At 48.1% G+C, this 18,263-nt stretch overlaps 1 protein-coding gene across 6 annotated transcripts in view; it reads left to right on the top strand.

Moving 5' to 3' along the window:
• The window catches only part of LOC116844478 (AT-rich interactive domain-containing protein 2), a 60,402-nt gene extending 43,688 nt beyond the window's left edge, over positions 1 to 16,714 (top strand). Inside the window, exons 5-17 of one of the 6 annotated variants that reach the window (XM_032816026.1) lie at positions 6,839 to 7,362; positions 7,543 to 8,060; positions 8,252 to 8,637; positions 8,731 to 8,953; positions 9,074 to 9,251; positions 10,194 to 10,514; positions 11,397 to 11,603; positions 11,726 to 13,674; positions 13,819 to 13,978; positions 14,057 to 14,212; positions 14,569 to 14,652; positions 15,544 to 15,635; positions 15,734 to 16,714. In XM_032816026.1, coding sequence (XP_032671917.1) covers positions 6,839 to 7,362; positions 7,543 to 8,060; positions 8,252 to 8,637; positions 8,731 to 8,953; positions 9,074 to 9,251; positions 10,194 to 10,514; positions 11,397 to 11,603; positions 11,726 to 13,674; positions 13,819 to 13,978; positions 14,057 to 14,212; positions 14,569 to 14,652; positions 15,544 to 15,635; positions 15,734 to 15,854 — 4,919 coding nt within the window. In that variant the 3' untranslated portion in view covers positions 15,855 to 16,714. Of the gene's footprint in view, positions 1 to 6,838; positions 7,363 to 7,542; positions 8,061 to 8,251; positions 8,638 to 8,730; positions 8,954 to 9,073; positions 9,465 to 10,193; positions 10,515 to 11,396; positions 11,604 to 11,725; positions 13,675 to 13,818; positions 13,979 to 14,056; positions 14,213 to 14,568; positions 14,653 to 15,543; positions 15,636 to 15,733 lie in introns of all 6 variants that reach the window. The other 5 variants (XM_032816025.1, XM_032816023.1, XM_032816022.1 and 2 more) reach the window with 5 other exon arrangements.
• Positions 16,715 to 18,263: the final 1,549 nt, after the last annotated feature.

Raw genomic sequence — 18,263 nt, 5'->3', positions numbered from 1 at the left:
GGGGGGGGGGGGGGGGGGGGAGTGGCAGCATGAAACGAGCGCATACATACACCGGGTCCGCGCGCGGACAACTGGCGGAACGCGTCGCGGGTCTATACTTGGCGCACATGCGCACCGGCCGCATGCGGCAGTCTCTCCACGAGCGTGTCCGACCGCCCGCACAGAAGCTCTGGGGTAACTGGATGATAGCGCGAGGGCAGGGAGGACGGCGGCTGGCAGGGGGCAGGAGAAAGAGGGAGGTGGTGGTGCGTCCAGGGTGCGAGAGATCCATCGCGAGAGGGGGCGCGAAAATGACGCTTACCGATATCTACGTACGTTAACGATTGTTAATTTACCCCCGGGGTTCTTAGTTGCTGGCACAACTCTAGACCCGCCGCGTCGCGCGCGAGCTCCCGCGCAAGTCGCGTGCGGTTGGCAGCGGTAGTAGTAGTAGTAGCAGTGGTGGTAATGGTGGTGGGTGGTGGTGGTGGTGGCCGCCGCCGTGCGCGCGATGCTCACCCCGGAACCGGGTCACAGCGAAGGCGCCCTGGCGGGAAGAGCTCCCAGTTTTTCTCTCTCTCTCTTTCTTTTCGTCTCTTTTTCGGCGCGATTCATCCCCGGCGCACGTCCGATCGATGCCGCGATCGTTTTCCGCTCAATCGTTGGCGCTTCGTCGCCGGTTAACGCGACTGCACGCTGCATCGAGTGATGGTGGAACGTTACAGGTTGTTAGCGATGTATCTTGTAACGTTGTACGATGTCTTCACGGCGTGTTGGTATTTGGTGGGGATAACTCGCTCTTTCTGACATCATGGGGTATTTCCCATGCGTCAGGTGTGTCGTCGTGTAAGACACAGACTTTAATTGTCACGAATGACACGTGTAAATGACGTGTGACATTAGGATCTTTGAAAGCGATGTTATTAGTCATCGCGATGAGAAACGACGATGACGTTACCGTTTGCGACGTTCTAAGAATGAAATCAGCGGCTCGGTTATTTCCCATTATTAATTTAACGGTCGTCTTGAGTAAGAGGGGGAAACGGACGGTTTCGAAGCTGCCCCTCCGTACAGGAAGAATCGTGGTCTCACGAAGATCAACGTCTCATTGACCGCTCGAAGAGCTCCCAATTGCTTGTCCACGTACCGTAACATTTCGTTCTGTTCTTTTCTGTTCGGCGCACGCGAACACGCGACTTATCGCACACAGAGACACGCCGGGGATTGCGTGACAAGAGTGTTAAACCACTCGTCGGGCATTCGTAATGCGTGGCCATTAAATCTCATCCTCTTGACATATCGTTATTTTCGTTTTTCGTGATATACGCCATATCCCCCTTTTCTAAAACGATTTTCCATTCCTGCTCTTATCTGACACGAATGGTTGTTCAGATTGTAGATTATCAGAGAGAGAGAGAGAGAGAGAGACGGAGGAGAGACGAAGCTGAAAATCGCAGCTCTATGAATATTAAAATTGCAGATCAAATCGAAATCGTAGATTGCATCGCACAAATTGACTCTCGACACGTGCGTGCGTGCCGATGCGAGGAGAAAAGAGAAAAATAAACGAGAGAGAGAGAGAGAGAGAGAGAGAGAGAGAGAGAGAGAGAGAGAGAAGACAGAGAATCGTCGGCGGGGAAAGGTAGATGGACAAACAGAGCGAGAGCGAGACGTGCGACGAGGCGCGCGTCACAATCAATAAGCGTTTGCGGGGATAAGTGTTCCGTCGGTTCTTGATCGTCCCGGTATAACGCTGCGCTTGCGTGATGTTCGCCGCGACTCGAGCGAGCGAGAGCTCACCCCACGATCCCGGCTGTGTGTGTTGTGTGCCGTGCGCTAGATTAGGGATGGTCGTCCTGGAGAAAAAAGAACGAAAAAGAAGGGAAAGCTGCGCCAACGCCTACACACACACACACACACACACACATACGCGCGCGATACACACACAGTGGCTTCGCTATTTCGCGACGTCAAATTTCGAGTCCCGAATATCGATAAAAAAGAAACAAAAAAAGAACTGAAAGCTGCGCCAACGCCTATACAGGGCTCGCGATATCGCAGCGTCAAATTTCGAGTCACACAGATATCGCAAAAAAAGAGAGATCGTATCTTTAGATACGATCGTGGGATTTAATTCGAGATAATTAATACGAGATAAAAATTTGGAGTGACATTTGTTCGGGAAAGGATCGTGGCGTGGGCGGCAGCTGTGTCAGGTATTCTGGAAAGAACGTCTTTTCGCGCCCCCTCCAATGTCGAATCAACGTGGCGTCGGCGTTGACGCGACGTGGAAAACTGGCAAAGAGCTCCCGAGACGCGGACGGAGCGACGTCGTCAGGGCGACGCGCGAGGGTGGCCTCCCCCGATTGCCGGCCGAGAGAGAGAGAGAGAGAGAGAGAGAGAAAGAGATAGAGAGAGAGAGAGAGTCGTCCCACCTGTGCGGTTCGGGTGCGGGCGTCCGCGACGATTGACGCGGTGATGTCTGGGCCACCGCGTGCCACCAGCGCATCGACGCGTTCCGTCGCACTGCGCGCGCCTCGTGCCTCGTCCGCGACGCGCTTGTCAACGGCGGACTGCAATGCCAATTAACGCCACGGGGCCCGCGCGCCACCCCGTTCGTTTTAACCCATGCGAATGTTGCGCCCTGAGAGCTCCCTCTCCTCTTTCTCTAGCGCCGAGAATAAATGTCAGTCGTTTCCGCGATGAAGAGAGCGGTTCACTTAGGAGGGATTCAATGGATAATTTATGGCAAAATGAAATCGCGCCCGAGGCAAAGGGTGGAAGGTCTGTATGCTCTCTCTCTCTCTCTCTCTCTCTCTCTCTCTCTCTCTCTCTCTCTCTCTCTCTCTCTCTCTCCCTCTCTCTCTCCCTCTCTATCTCTCCTTCTCTTTCTCTTTTTCTCTCTTTCTATATATTTTTGCATTTATTCGCGTGCATTTCCCGAGTTTTTCGAGTTTCGCTGGGTTTTTTGTACTGTGAATCGACAGTAACGAAGAGCGAAAGAGCGATAATGGCCAGGGGTTAATTCTTTGCCCCATGGTGGTTACAAGTGGCGATCGATCGGGCCTCCCTCTGTGCGTATTGTATCGCATATTTATCGGTATTTAATCATAGAGCCGTTTGACTCTGACGCGGTTGAGTTCGAATTGATTGAATACGGGGAAACACGATGTCATACGATGACATTGTCAGCCGTATATTGCTTTTATCACACAGGCGGCCTGTGTAAATAGCTCCGCTAACATTCGTCAATGCGAATCAATCGTCTCGCTTTATCGCGTGGAATATCATTCGAATTTCGGCCGATGTGAAGTATACGTAACTGCATGGGCGCGTATGTATGTGTGTGTGTGTGTGTGTGTGTGTTTGTGTGTGTATATGTGTGTTATTTCTCATAGAACGTAGGTGTAATTTTGCATGGCGCAGAGTCCAGCGAATTTTTGTACGTCGGTGGTTTTTGAAAATCGACGAGCGAAACAGCAGAGAGAGACTGGAAATCGACGCGCCCCGAGCGGATACACACAACTCTCGAGCTCGGTGGGGTATACGCGACAATCGCTTGGAACATTACTGAAATGTATCAAAACCTCGCAGAAGTTCGTTGGATCGCCGAATGATTACTTCATTGGTTCACAAAGGAGGAGTTCATTTTAAGGAACGCGGGCTCAGACGATTACCCAATGGAAGGTGGTGGAGAGTACTGACAGGCACTTCGATCGAACGACGCGCATTGACCCTCGTTGCTGCGACAACAGAAATACGGTCAAAAGTCCGATGGGCTTTCGCAAGAAGCGCCCACTACCTCGCGACGAGCGAAATTAACGAGAAGCCCCTCGTGTCCACGCGCCACCCACGAGGAGGAGCTCTTTTCCGTCGTTGTTTATCGTGCTTTTCGTGAGAAAGCTTTCCTCGCCACTCCTCGCCGTCCCTCGAGAAAACACTTTCGACTTGAAATGAAATCGATAGTCGCCACTTCGCAGCATCATTGACGAACCGTGATTTTATTAACGAGCCCTCGCAGCTCCTTGGGATCCTCCTCTTCTTGTCCTGTCTCTCTTTCTCTCCGTCCGCCGTCGCGCGCGTATCTCCTTTCTTCTTCACCACCGCCGCCGTTACCGGTCGTCGGTCTGCCTCCTCCGTGTTCCCACCTCGCCCGGTTTCCGGCGAAACTCGACACTTCTCCTGGGACACGATATTGATCGCGGTTTCGCGGCTGAAAAGATTACCGCGATCCGCGATAACGTCGCGCCTTGTAGAGAGCCATGTATTCCGAGCTCCCGATAAGGCAACTCTCCCCGCTAAAGTCCTCCCGCGCTCCGGGCGCAGGTGGAAGCGATATCGCCTCGAAGACGTTGCGAAGACTGGTGCGCGTGTGCGATTACCGATCTCGTCGGATCGATCCTCGCCGCCGCCGCCATCGCCGTCTTAAATTGCTCGCGCGAATCTCTCATTATCATCGAAAGAAGAGGGTAAAAAATCTCAAGGAAAACTATATCGTGACAACGATAATAAATGATACCAGATCCTGAGACCGTCTTTCGCCATGGTTTGCTCGTGGAAATTCCGGAAACGCGGAGGAGGCTTTCCCAGCTCGGGAGAAGAAGCGGAAAGCCGAAGCAAGCTCTAGCGCGCGACACCTCAGCCGCGCGGAATGTCTCGAGGCTCCCTCCCCTCCCCCCTCGTATAGAAAGTCAACCTTGACCGAGAGAGCACACACAACCTACTTGCGGTGCATCGAGAATGAGTCGATCACCTTACTGGTACAGAGCGCGCGCGGCATCGTCTCGGACATTCGACCTCGATGCGCGCACGATAATTGATCGTACGCCGCCGCGACACGCTGGGATGGAAGCGGCTCGCTAAAAGTAAATGGACAGATAATCTGTCTTTTTCAACGTCGGTCGAGTAACCCTCGCCGGCTACTTTATCGTCGGAGAGAGCGAGCGAGTCAGTCAGTCAGTCAGCCAGCCAGCCAGCTAACGAAGGAGCGAACGATTGCTTGATAATGAAACTCGACGGGAGACGTCGTCGAGCGGAATAAAACAGCCGTTGTATGGAAATCGGTCGTTGCGGGGATTAGTAGTCGGCTCTACTATTACAGATAGTGCGACTCGAGATATCCGCGCACCGATAAGCACAATCCGCACTCTCCCCTCGCGGCCCGACGATGACCGATAACCGTTTTCGCGTCGGCCTCGCTTTTCACGCTTATTATTACTTCGTTAGTGATTTACGTACTTTGGCGATCGCACGTTTCTCGAGGTCGAGTCATTCTCTCTTTCTCTCTCTCTTTCTCCTTCCATCTGTCGCTCCACTCTAACGAGGTCGTCAGATATTTTTCGCAATTCCTGGCCGATTATTGCTCCAATTGTTTGCGCGTTTATCGCCGTTTATCTGTGCTTAAGCCAAGTATTTGCGACGTCTATTTCCATGCCGAATATCATTGGGGTTGATTCATTTTTATCAACACAAGTGCTAAGCTTGTCAATTTTGATAAAGCTTACTTTTATGAACCCACATATACAGTGTATACTCGTATGTATAAGATTATTATATCTTATTTGATGATTCTATTTTTTAGCGTGTATATCATTCGGTGTAAAGTCGTTACAGCTCGTTCGCGCGTTACAGTTTTTGACTATCGGCAATTTTGCCGAATCGACAATATCGTGTGAACACGCACATTGAAATATATATACGCCGCTACAGAAGAAAAAATCGACTTGGTGCGAGCAGGCAGTTAGACGCAGGTCCTCGTCGTGCGGAAGGTTTCCGATGCGTTATTGCCCGTGGTACTAGAGCTCCCGCTTTCTTGTTGCATCAACCAGCCGTGACCTGCCTCAATGAGCCATCGCCGGGCGTGACAGGGTCGGATTGGCTGTGTGACAAATCCGTGACGACGATCGCCCGATACTGAGTCGCGTTCGCAACGTTAAGAAACGTTGCGGACGAGAGATTATTTTAATCGTCACATACCACACCGCCGCGTTCGTCGTGGGACAGGAACGCTCTCGTAGAAATGCGCAACACGCTGCTACGTATATCGACTCTCAGATAAGATACAGCCGGTCGGTTTTGTTAGCTTTGACACTTACGGAAAGAGAGCTGCGAAGAGACAAAGAGAGGGGAGAAAGCGAGAGCACGTCGGCATTGTGAAGAGAGCTCGAGACTCGCCGACAATCTCTGTGTTGTCGCTTCTTCTTTCCTCCTACATTTCTTTTATCTTCTGGAACGCGTCTCGTTTCAATCATTTTAAGTAGCCGACGCGATAATAGCCGCGCACAGCGCTTCTTAATTATCTTAATTGCGCGCCCGTAGCAAATTGTTCCACGTCGATGCTTGAAAAACCATCGTCGTCGTCGTCGTCGTCATCGAGAGCTTCTAGCGTGGGCACGTGAACGCTCGCGCGACCTTCGCGTCTACACAGCCAAGGTAAACCTCACGACGTCCGTTAATATCGCGTTACCTTAAGTCATAATGAGAATGTGTATACCGCAGGTGACACTCGGCTGAATATATGCATTCTTATCATTTTCTTGCGTTCCCGTGCGCGACGATCGTTATCGTCCTAAATATATCTCGTTTGCAGCAGTGGATTTCAATTCGCGCAACGTTAACGAGTGTCCGCGTGATTTTACCAAGTCTCGCGGAAGGAAGAGTTAGGAAGAGGACCGACACTTTGTGCGATGATTCAACGATAAGAATTGCACAAGAGTGAGATATGCTATATTCGCGGTTCACCTCAGAGTGGAAATCGCAATGTTCATATTAGTTAACACAACACGACGTTCTCATGATCATAAGTCGAAGATTTCAAGTCAAAGTACCGAGTCTACTCTTCTTTTACTTTTGCTTTCAGAGTCCCTGCGCGAGTACAACGGACTTTCACCGGATCTTTATAAGCCCTCTAATTACGACAAGCTCGCGCTGTCGCTCCTCTCGCCGCTGCCCAATGAGCAGGACTTCGCCATCAACGTCTGCACTCTCCTGTCGAACGAGGGTAAGCATACCCTGCGGCTCGACAAGTACCCCAGGCTGGTGAACATTCTTCTGGCGCACGCCGGCGTATTCGACTCGCCCGGCACGCGGCAGCTCTTCATCGAGGTGTATTCGCGCGTCCGCAACTACTCGATCAACTCCTTCTGGTCGGACGTGCTCGACTCCCAGGACGTGATAGATCTCACGAACGAGAGGGCCTTTATGAAGAAGCCGCCTTCCAGCTTGCCGACGTTCTCCAGACGGAAGACACTTGAGAAAGAGAAGCAGAGTAAGAGCAGCGCCGGCTCCGCGTCAACAACGGAGAACGAGGAGCCGACAGCGACGACGACGACGACGACGACGCCAACGCCAACGCCAACGCCGACCCTGATAGACGTCGATGGGGTGAGACACGATTTTTCGTCTTGACACTCTTTGAACTTTTAATCCTCGGGGTTTCACGGACCGCAATACGAAGCGAGTTAAACTGCTCGACTTAAACTGTTCTCCAGTAATTGTTACTCTTCTCTTCCGCTTTCCAAGTCTTAAGACGACGTTGAGAACGTCGTTTGTGATCGCTTCCAGGTTCTTCCGGACTGTCCACGATTGGATCCGCTCGTATCATCGCATTCGGACGAGAGTCTGAAGGATCAGAACCAAAATTCCATCAAGTTCGAGGAAGAGGACAAGGATCTGTTCTGCGTCGGACGGACATTAGGCACGCAAGATCCGTACGGACAACGCGTGCTGCAGATCGCGTCGATTCTGCGGAACCTCAGCTTCACGCCGGAAAACGCCACGGTGTTGGGCAGGAACCGGTGTTTCTTGAGATTCGTCTTGTTGTGTGTGAGGGCAAGATGGAGTAATCTGCACCAACTCGGCTTCGACATACTAGGGAACATAGCGAATGAAATTATTCTAAAAGAAGCCGGCGAAAGGATAACGGACGTCGTGTTGTCGTGCGTGGCTCGGGGAATCGAGTCTCAAGACAGGTTTATCGTTATATCCTGCCTGGAGGTGCTTAACAAAATCAGCCAACAGGACAGTAACGAGGAAATCGTCACGTTCGGCCTGGCGGACGGTATATATGAACTTATATGTCGGTAAGTACTCGTGTATTATACGAACGTACATGTTCTCATTCGAATCTTGCACATCTCGGCAGAAAAGGAAAAAGCCTGAGGCCCAATTAGTGCTTTTCTGCCAAGCTGTGAATTCTCCCTGACGGTAAAGACATCATAAACCACGCGTTACTGCAATTCTGACGAGTGTACCGTTTTGTTTTACCTCGCAGATTTTTAGCTCTGAGCGACATAGCACTCTTAGTGTATACCCTCGAATGTTTGTACGCCTTAACCTCATTGGGTGAGAGACCGTGTACGAGCGTCGCGCGGGTACGCGGTGCCATCGACACGTTGGTCGCTCTTGTCACCGTGGAGGCGCAGAGTTACGGCCCAAAGGCGTGCATCCTAATGAGAGTAGTTGAGACGGTGTCGACGGTAGCGGTACCGCAGAGCACCGCGCAAAATGCGCCTGTCACTCCGACCGTCCCGGTCACGACGGCGTCCGCGTCTACTTCATCCACCCCGGTCACGATTACCACGACACCAGCACCCGTCAGCCCGGCGCCTTCCCGACCTACGACTCCGGCGACGACCTCGACCAAGACGGCAACGCACAGTACGTGATTTCTTCCTATGTCTTTCAAGGTGAAAACTTATGTTTAGTGGACATTGTCGTGTAAACATCTGGTCTGTTTATTCACGCGTTTAGAAGCAGCAGCGGATTCGGCCAACGCAATCCAGCAGCAGACCGCGCATCAGCAGATTATACAGGAGAACGAGCAGTTCGCCTTGGGTTGGGTGAAGGCCACGTTTGAACTCGCGCCGGGTGTACGCATCGAACAAGAAGAGTTGTACAAAAAATATCTTGGCTGCTGTACGAAGATCGGTAGGCGAGGTGTGATAGCGCCGCTGCACTTTCCGAGATGTGTCAGGTGAGATTGCTTCTCGAGATATCGCGCGGCGAGAGACCGCGATGTTCTTCGTTTACCTTCATCATCCTGGCACACGTTCGCTGATACATATGCGACGCCGTCTTCTCTCTCTCTTTACAGATCCGTTTTCGGCAATATCGTGGGGCCGAATCCGTTGAAGGGCGAAAACACCGGTACCCAGTATTACGAAGGCATCCGAGTACGGTCAACGCCCGCACCGATCACTTATCCGAGCCAAACTGCTGCGGTCGCTACTAATACAGCCTCGGTTCAGGCGATCAACGCTACTCCAGTAAAGGTGCTTCCCGTTCAACAGCGTACAGTCAAGAATATTAGTCCCGCACCCGATAGCACGGCCTCGGCCGATAATCCCGCGTCCGGGACGCAAATGATTTCCATACCCCCCGCGTCTCCGATCCTCAAGGCCCAGTTGTCCGCCCCGCCGAAACCCCCGTCCAACACCCCGAGTCAGTCCCCAAATCCAGTGACCAAGGTTGATTCTAAAAGTCAGGTGGGTCCGAGTCCTAACTCTCTGTACCGTTCTCTGCCATTCGTTCGTTCGCTCGTGACCTTGGTTCTTCTTCTCACTTTTGGTTGTTGTAGCTTCGTAATGCTATTTTTAATGTTGGTTTCCCATCTAACACAAGCTCGAGTACTACTACTCCTCCTTGCCGTAACATAACACAGGTGCGAGAGTTACCCTGCATGCCATCACCGTGAATCTCCTCGACTTGGCTCCGCGAGCTCGCCGGGTGTGTGTGTCATGTAGATAAGTAAAAGAACGACTGTAAGAGTACGAAATATCAGTTTTCATCTTCCGCGTGAGATTCTTCGTCTATCAGTTCCTACCTCTCTATTCTACAACGTCAAAGCGTGTGGAATTCTGTGCCTATACTTAGGACGACACTTTCTATTCGCAATCATCGCTGCGGTGTTAGAGAATATCGATCGGAGTCGTTTCTGTGGGATCATTGTGTTGCATATTGCGATTCTACGCTTGCCAAATGCTTCCTCCAACTGCGCAAAAGTCTGCGACATATAATCACGCTAATGTACGGAGAGAATGTGTATATATATATATATATATATATATATATATATATATACATATTTCTACTGTATACCGCAGCATGTGTCTCTCGCATACGCCTAAGTTGTAATTTTTCCGAAATGCCGAGATATATAACAGTACCAGTCCGCGTAGTGGTTGAAATTTGTACGTTGCCTCCTTGTCGATTAGGTATCAGTATCGCACCCGCACCTGAGCCAAGCGTTGCTAGCCAGCGGCTCCCAAACGCCGCAGCAGCAGCAGCAACAGCAACATCAGCAGCTGCAGCAACTGTCACAAAGTGTCCAGGTAGTTGCTAAGGAAGATAATCGAAGTGGCACTACATCGAGTTCCATTATTAAGAGCCTATTGGCTACTAAGGTAACAGTCAGCAGCGACTGCATGCCCAGTGCTGCTGCGACTTGTGTGTCTACCCCTACTGCCTGCGTAACAAACACTACTGCTAGCATCGCATCCAGCATCAGTGCCAACCAGCTAATAACCAGCAACCAGGTATCATTGTTGTATATTAACAAGAATAAGTAGTCCGTTTTGTTGGTTTTTCTCTCTTTTTTTTTTCTCGTTCGTACATTATCTCTAATTCAGGTCGCGAGTACTCTTCAGTATCGTTCTCCCGACGTTAGTCTCAGTGAGGATCGCGTTCTCTACGAGTGATGGCGCGTAATGAGAAATCGTTGGAGGCACTTTAGCGAGTTACGTTAAGTGAATAGGCGATATACACGTTTCGTGTGATAAAATCTTTCTCTCCTATGTAAAGTATATATGTCTTTTATATCGATCACCGTTGTCGTCGTCGTCGTTGTCTTATTACGTATACGAGGTGAATAATTTGTTAACGACACACGCTACACACAGCGACATATATCTCACGAGTTGATGCTCGTTTCTATTTCCACACAGAAAAGTGATCACGTATTATTCTCGTTTTATTCCTGTTTTTGTACTATTCGTCAGTGTCTGTGCTTATATATGATGTAGTGTTGGTTGACGTTTTTGGATTTTTGTTTTTCCTTCTCGTTTTTGTTTAGTACATGAACTCGGACCAGAACGTTCCCTCCTTCCTTTCTTGACGAATATATTAAGATAAGAAAAGCCGTTAACGATATCTAACGGAGTGCTGTTCTGAATTTTAAGTGAAAATAGCAATGACGATATCCAGTACTAACAACAGCATGGTTTTTGATTGTTCTTTTTTTTAGATATATATACATACACGTCTCTTCTCCTCGATGATAAGTCGACGAGTTCGGGAAGTGATATATACGATTATTAGAAGAAAATTTTTGAAAGATCAATTTATTAAAGACACTTATTGTCTGAGAAATCGTCGAGTTTCATTCGATTAACGTAACCACTATGAATTGTTTCTTCCAGGTCGCTCAACGCCAGCAACAACAAAGGTTACTGCAGCAGCAGATGACAGGCGTGTTACAGCCCGCCGCGCCCGCAGCCACGCCAGCCACAATACTCCCAAAGACTCCTGTGAACGCTAAGCAGAAACAGGCAATCGTACCAATTCCTGCCAAAAAGATACAGAGGCTCAACGGAGCCAAGTTCGTCGTGACTAATAATTGCGAGAAGGTACGTGTGAGTAGATTCCATCCTTTTTGTTCTATCTGTGTGAACTCAAAAATTGCGTCTCGTAAAAGGATCTCTATTTGGTGTTGATGATTTTTATGTTGTTATTATGCTTATTGTTTCAGACTGAAGTAAATGATAACGACAATGCCAATCAAATCGTCACGTCTACCACCACTACGGTGGTACTGAACTCGACTGAGAACCACATATCCTCGTCACCGGCGAAAGTATGCCGGCCACCGTTGACTGCGACGGGCGTAATCGGGACCGCAACTGCCGCTGCCACGATCACAAATAAAACGAATCAACGTACTATGTGTACTTCCATCGCCGAGGACTCGGACTCCACCAACAACTCGTTGGCGTCGAGTAGCGGAATCGGCGGCAGCAGAGACTGTTCCGGCGTCGGCGTCGAAGAAGAGAACTCGTTGACGAGTTTTGAAGGTATTCTTCTCAACGGCGCGCCGAGTAATATGGACATCGATACGCAGGAGGATGGCTCGTCCAAAGATTCGTCCAGCGTAAGCTCGAAAGAAAAGCCTCTGCAGAGTATGATGTTGGCAGACCTTTTAGAAAGGAAAGTCGACAAAGAGCCCATATTGAACGGTGTGCTCGGTAAGAACTCGATTAACGAAAAGGAAATGGATCTGGTGGAGAATCACATCAAGAAAGTATTAAAGGAATCTCCAACTGAGCTGAAGATAAAGTCCGAAGTAGAAGGCGGCAACGTCATACAGAACGAGGTGTCCGAGGACACGCTAATAGAGGCACCGAGAGGAATCAAGAGGTCGGCCAGCGAATTGGACGAGCTGGAAATCAAGAAGCCCAAGTATTCCAACGGCACGATATCGCCAGACCCCGCCGTCGATTCAACCACGGCGGAGTCGACAGTGTCGAGCATCAAGTCCGAGGATGACGATAAGGACAGTGAGAAAGCCACCGTTTCGTCCACCGCGGCGAATCTCTATGCCGCTTTAGCGGCGGATTGCATAGAGGACGAGACAGACCTGGAGGAACAACCGAGCATCAATAAAGACGTCATAAAGGAAGAAGTTGCTCCTCCTCCTCCACCTCCACCGCTTCACTTAAAAACGGAGTTGACGCCGGTGCTCATGAAGGAGGATCCACCAATGCACATCAAAGAAGAAGCCCCTCACATATTCATCAATCAGATCACCCAGGCGCAACCTCCGCAACCGCCACCGCCTCAACCACCTCCGCAACAGCAACAACTCATAGTGGCTACATCCAGGCAGATAGTGGTTCAGCCGGCAATTCAGTCGAACAATCAGATGATCATTCCCACCACGACGGTGAAGGGTAGACCGCCGCCGCCCCAACCGCAAGTATTGTTGCAGCAAGGCGCTGGCGGACAACTGCAATACGTAGTGTCCGGCGCCATGCCAGGACAGAACTACGTGTTAGCTCAACCACAAACGGCTCTGGTGCAAGGACAGGGTCAGACTGTGCTGCTAGCGCAGACCACACCGCAGCAAGGCACCGGTACCAAGACTATCATCATACTGCAGTCGCAGACCGCTCCGCAGTCGACTCCGCAGAAGATGGTGGCTATGACACCGCAAGGCCAGCCGGTAGTAGTGGCGCAGGTGCAACGGCCGATCTTGCAAAGCCCAGCGCTCAGCAACATCCCGCCACCCCTTGTACCTACGTCTGCGACGATCCCGCAGGCTTCCATAATAGTCAATAGCTCGGTGGTGTCGCAGACGAATCCAAACACGGTAACAGTGACGATTCCGGCGATAACCCAGCAACAAACCCCGGTTTCCACCAGTCTGCCGTCCAGGGTGGTGACGCCTACCCCACCGTCGACGCCACCGCCTACAAGACCGGCGACGCCGCATCAGACGATCGCCGGCCACGGCGTCGTCGCCGTGAAATCGCCGCTCACGAAGGTCATGAAGACGGTGAGCTCGTCGACATCCATCGAGCTGGAGTCAAAACCCTCCACAAGTCAGCAACAGCAACATACGCCGCAGGTGACGGAAAACAAAACCATCACGATCAAAATCGACCCCAACGCTTATCTGTGCGAATGGCGAGGCTGTCTTCGGTGAGTTCGAACTTTGATGAGAATAGCTTTTGCAATTATTTTAGATATTAGACTTAAAAAATTGCACGATTGTCATGCACAATCGCGTATCTCTCTACGGAGAGTTTCGTTTTCGCGTGAATCAACGAGAACAAATGATTTTAGACAATTTAAAACACCGCACGAGGTCTACCTTCACGTATGCGAGGCCCATTGTCCGACCGGTGGCGAGGAAATATTGTGCTTATGGGCGAGCTGCGACGCGCTCAAGAGGCGCAGGTTCTCGTTAATGACGCATCTGTACGACAGGCACTGCAACGCGGACGTAAGTAGCCTCCTCGTTGTCTCTAGCGCCTTCATTTCGATGACTCCGTTGGCTGATCGTCTTATCTCTATTCTGCAGACGATGTCGATGAGGAGGAAACAATTAACCGTAACGGGCAAGACCGAAGTCTCCACGTCCACACCGACACCGCATCATCCTGGATACGCACCCAACGCCGCATTCCACGCAATCAAACGGCACGCCCTAGAGTTTGTGAATCCTAAGGAGCTAATGGTAAGTTCAATGGAACGTCGCGACTCCGTGCTTCGCTTTAGAACACGGAGCTCCGAATTCTCTTCGTATTCCGCGCGGATCCAGTTAAACAGTTCAAAGGCGGACTTCCTCCCCCTACGAAAGATAGATAATATAATAACGTAATATACGAAACTAATACATATATACAACACACCGATATACACCGAGAAAAACGTGAGTTTGACGTCTTACGATCTTTCTCTCTTCCCTTACCGCGTACCTCGGGCACTTCGCGAATTCTAAAAATTCTGAAATTCCCTACGGTCCTCGTTTCCCTCGCGAATCTGTATTGAACGGCTAATTTAACGAGATTTCTTGTTCTCCTGTTGGCGAAGCAGCAGAGGCCGACCAAGCCCGCTGCAGCCACCTCTTCAAGCACTTCTTCCCCCAGACCTGGGCAAAATCCTCCACCAGAACAGGTAAAAAAATGTGTTCAGAGTTGAAAGGGAACCACCACCACTACTACCACCACCACCACCACCACGACACACAGCCACAGCCCCTGTGCGCTGCCACCCCCGCCCTTTTTTGTCGCATTTCTGTGCTTCTTTTTTTATCCTCTCTTTGTTCTCGTATCACGTGTTCGTCCCCCGAACCCCCTCATTTGTTCTCTTTTTTTTTACTTCTTTTCGTTGGTTGTAGCATGTTTTTTTATCTTTTGTTATTTTTGCCTCGACATTACATCTCTTTTGTTTTTTTGTTATCTATCTTTTTCGTAGCTTAGCATTTGTTTCTATATGTGTATATCGAACTTACAATACTTATACGATAAGAGGAGACTGCTGGCAAGTCAGTGTCCGCAAGAACTCGCTACCAGACTCGTGCTTATCGAGTAGATGCGCTAGATAAGCCTGAACACGTTTCAGATCATTCCTTTATTTTTCTTTTTGAAAGTAATATGTGTGCATTTGTGTGTGCGCGTATACGTTGTTTTGTTGCAATATTGCTTAAGGTGCAAGGATATGATTCGCCATCACTACGACACACGACATGACATGACATATAGAATTCACGCGCGACTGTCCAGGACGAGCGAGTCGCATTTTCGCCGAGAAATCGATGTATCAGAGCGTGATCATTAATGCAGTGCTTTCTTACTCATTAATATAGCTGTAATAACGCAATCGCAGGTGCAAAGTCATACCAGTCTGGAATTACAGTGCCATATCCATGCATTTTTCACGAAGTTCTTTTTTTTTTTAGCATTGAGCAATCAATGATGTCGTTCATTCGTGTTTGTGTGCGTGTGTGTGTAATAAGACGTGCGTGGTCCATAGATTGTCGGTCAACCGTCTCTCTTTCTTTTGCAGGATGACAACGAAGGTCCCGTGACCAAAAGTATTCGCCTAACGGCAGCTCTCATTCTTAGAAACCTAGTCATATACTCAACACACGGCAGAAGGTAAGCTTCATCGTTCTCTTTCTCCGTCTCATCCTTACGTTTGATCTTAATGTACTCAGCAACTTTGAATTAATCCTTATAACTGTGATTACTTGCAGGCACCTCAGAGCGTACGAGCCCCATTTGGCAGGCGTGGCGTTAAGTAACGTCGAATCATCGAGAACGATCGCACAAGTACTGTACGACATGAATGACCAGAGTAGCGGTAGCCATAGGTGACCTCTTGAATCAGGCCTCTAAAAAGTTCTATTAACGTTGCGAGCAGCGATCAACTTACGTTATTTCGAGTTACACAGCGTACGGGAGTGCGAGAATAAATGGGCAGGCAATGATGTTCTCGCGAAATCACTTACCGACATTTGTGCGTATACATGGGTGGGGGAGGAGGTGAGTGCGTGCGTGCGTGCGTTTATTGCGCGTGTGTGTGTGGTATGCCCATTGCGGATCGAAGGTTGGGACTGTGGAGGGAGCAGGGCGGCATCGGAGATAAATGTTCCATATATAGAAAAAAAGAGGCCTATAAACTTACTAGGCAAATCGTTTTGCCAATTTAGACTAAAATATGAACTGTAACTAGTGACATGAAACAAAGACAGTAGTTGAAATGATAACATGGAAAGGTGATAACGTTTATGAATAAGCGAGAACGAGTGAAAGAGAGATAGAGTGCGTGAGAACTAGCAAGTGTGGGAGTATTGTATGTCTACGTATGTGCGCGCGCATGAGAGAGAGAGAAAGAGAGAGCGAGAGAGATATTTCAGATTTAATATTAATATTTATTTTCTCAACAAAAAGTGAAAAAGTGTTTTTAGTAAACATGTACAAAAAAGGGCGAAGAGAATACTTTATGGACGTTATAGTTAATTATATAATCGATATATTATTATATTCTATTATTGTACGCCTTTTTTTCTTTTTTTTCCATCATAAGTCACCAAGACTTAGATGTAAAGGACTAGAATGTAAAGAATGAGAAGAGGAAATCTTTTTATCGAATGTATTTGTTAGGAATTTATGATTTGCTTATAATTGCATATTGCAATTACATGGCTATATTATCGTCTCTCTTTGTTTTATTATTAACTAATCTTATCGTCAGGAATTAGTAAGATATAAACGGTACATGCATCGGCATGCTAGTGAGTTCTTCGTCATTACAAGCAGAACATTCATATCACTGCGTAAACCCTAACGACGTCTAGTTTAGAATCAGTTTTAGCTCGATGACTCCTAGCCATTCGACTTCTGTGTGCGTATATGTCAGATAATCATTTGGAGAAAATTCGCTTTCTTTCTTCCTCCCTCTTTTCTTTCCTTTTTTTTTTTTCTTTTTATGCTCGTCGGATAACATGGCGTACATGTTATACGAAATCGATTTACAATGACTTTGTCATTAGCGTGACTTCCAATCAAAGAGCACATCCAAAATGTCATCCCGAAACCAGCGAGACAGTGTTAACGAGTTACTAATATTAAGCAGATTTCAAACGAAGGTATTATTACATCTGAATTTAGAACAGAACTCGCTAAGTATTCGCGACTCACCGTTGATATGTCGTAGTAGACGTCCGTTGTTTCTCTTGTTGTTGCTGAATGGCGATGTTGTAAAAAAAATCCTCGCATACGGCGAGGATGAAGCAATGAACGTCGAGAGAATCAGCCCAAAGTTGCAGAAATACTTAACAGCTCTGAACTTAGAAGGCCTAATACTACAGATCTTAAATAACGATTGATCGTAACATCGGAGCTAATTTTCTTTTTTATCGATGTTAATTCCGAATGTTTATTATTAGTTGCGGTTGGGAAATTAGTATCGCACTGTTCCTTTTGATTCGCGCGGCAGCTTGGGTTGCAGTGAATTCTGAAAAGAGAGGAAGATAGATACATCTCGAGTGTCTTGTTGAAATTTGATAACGGTATAGAATTATATAGCAGAAACGGACGAAATTTCTTGTGATATCGCACGAACGGTGTTGCAACGCATAATGACAAAGTTGTCTTTCGGCGTAATACTCCAACACAGTTTGTTTTTATGTAAATTGCTACGGAACGACGTAATTCCTTTATATCACAATAAGTATAAAAAATTAACGGAAAATATCGTGACAAATAGTTCCCTTCGAATCTTCTCGAATAAATCTCAGCTAAAACGATTGCGCGCTATCCAAGAGAGATCAAGAGAGATTCGTCGGGAAAGTTCAAAGTGTAATTTATGTAAAGTCATATTCATTTTATTACGAACGATAAAAAGTGCGTTAGTGACAAGTTTTATGTTCTCAGACGTCACTACTTCGCGGAACGGCGTAGGTTGCATTTATTGTTTACTCAGTTCCCTCGAAACACCAGTACATCGCATAAAAAGAGTATAAGAGTAAGCTCTGATCATATTCAAATATATAAATATATATATATATATATGTGTGTGTGTGTGTATGTGTGTGTGTTGGTACACACATATATATATAAATATATATATACATATATATATATATATATATATATATATATATATATATATATATATACATACATACATACATACATATATATATATGGGGTGTGTGTGTATATGTGTATGTATGTATATATATATGTGTGTGTATGTATGTATGTATATATATATATGTG

Source organism: Odontomachus brunneus, unplaced genomic scaffold (genome assembly GCF_010583005.1).
Source record: "Odontomachus brunneus isolate Ranch 3 - 2012 unplaced genomic scaffold, Obru_v1 Obru_scaffold_041, whole genome shotgun sequence".
Lineage (NCBI taxonomy): Eukaryota > Metazoa > Arthropoda > Insecta > Hymenoptera > Formicidae > Odontomachus > Odontomachus brunneus.
This window is presented reverse-complemented; position numbering and strand designations above follow the sequence as displayed.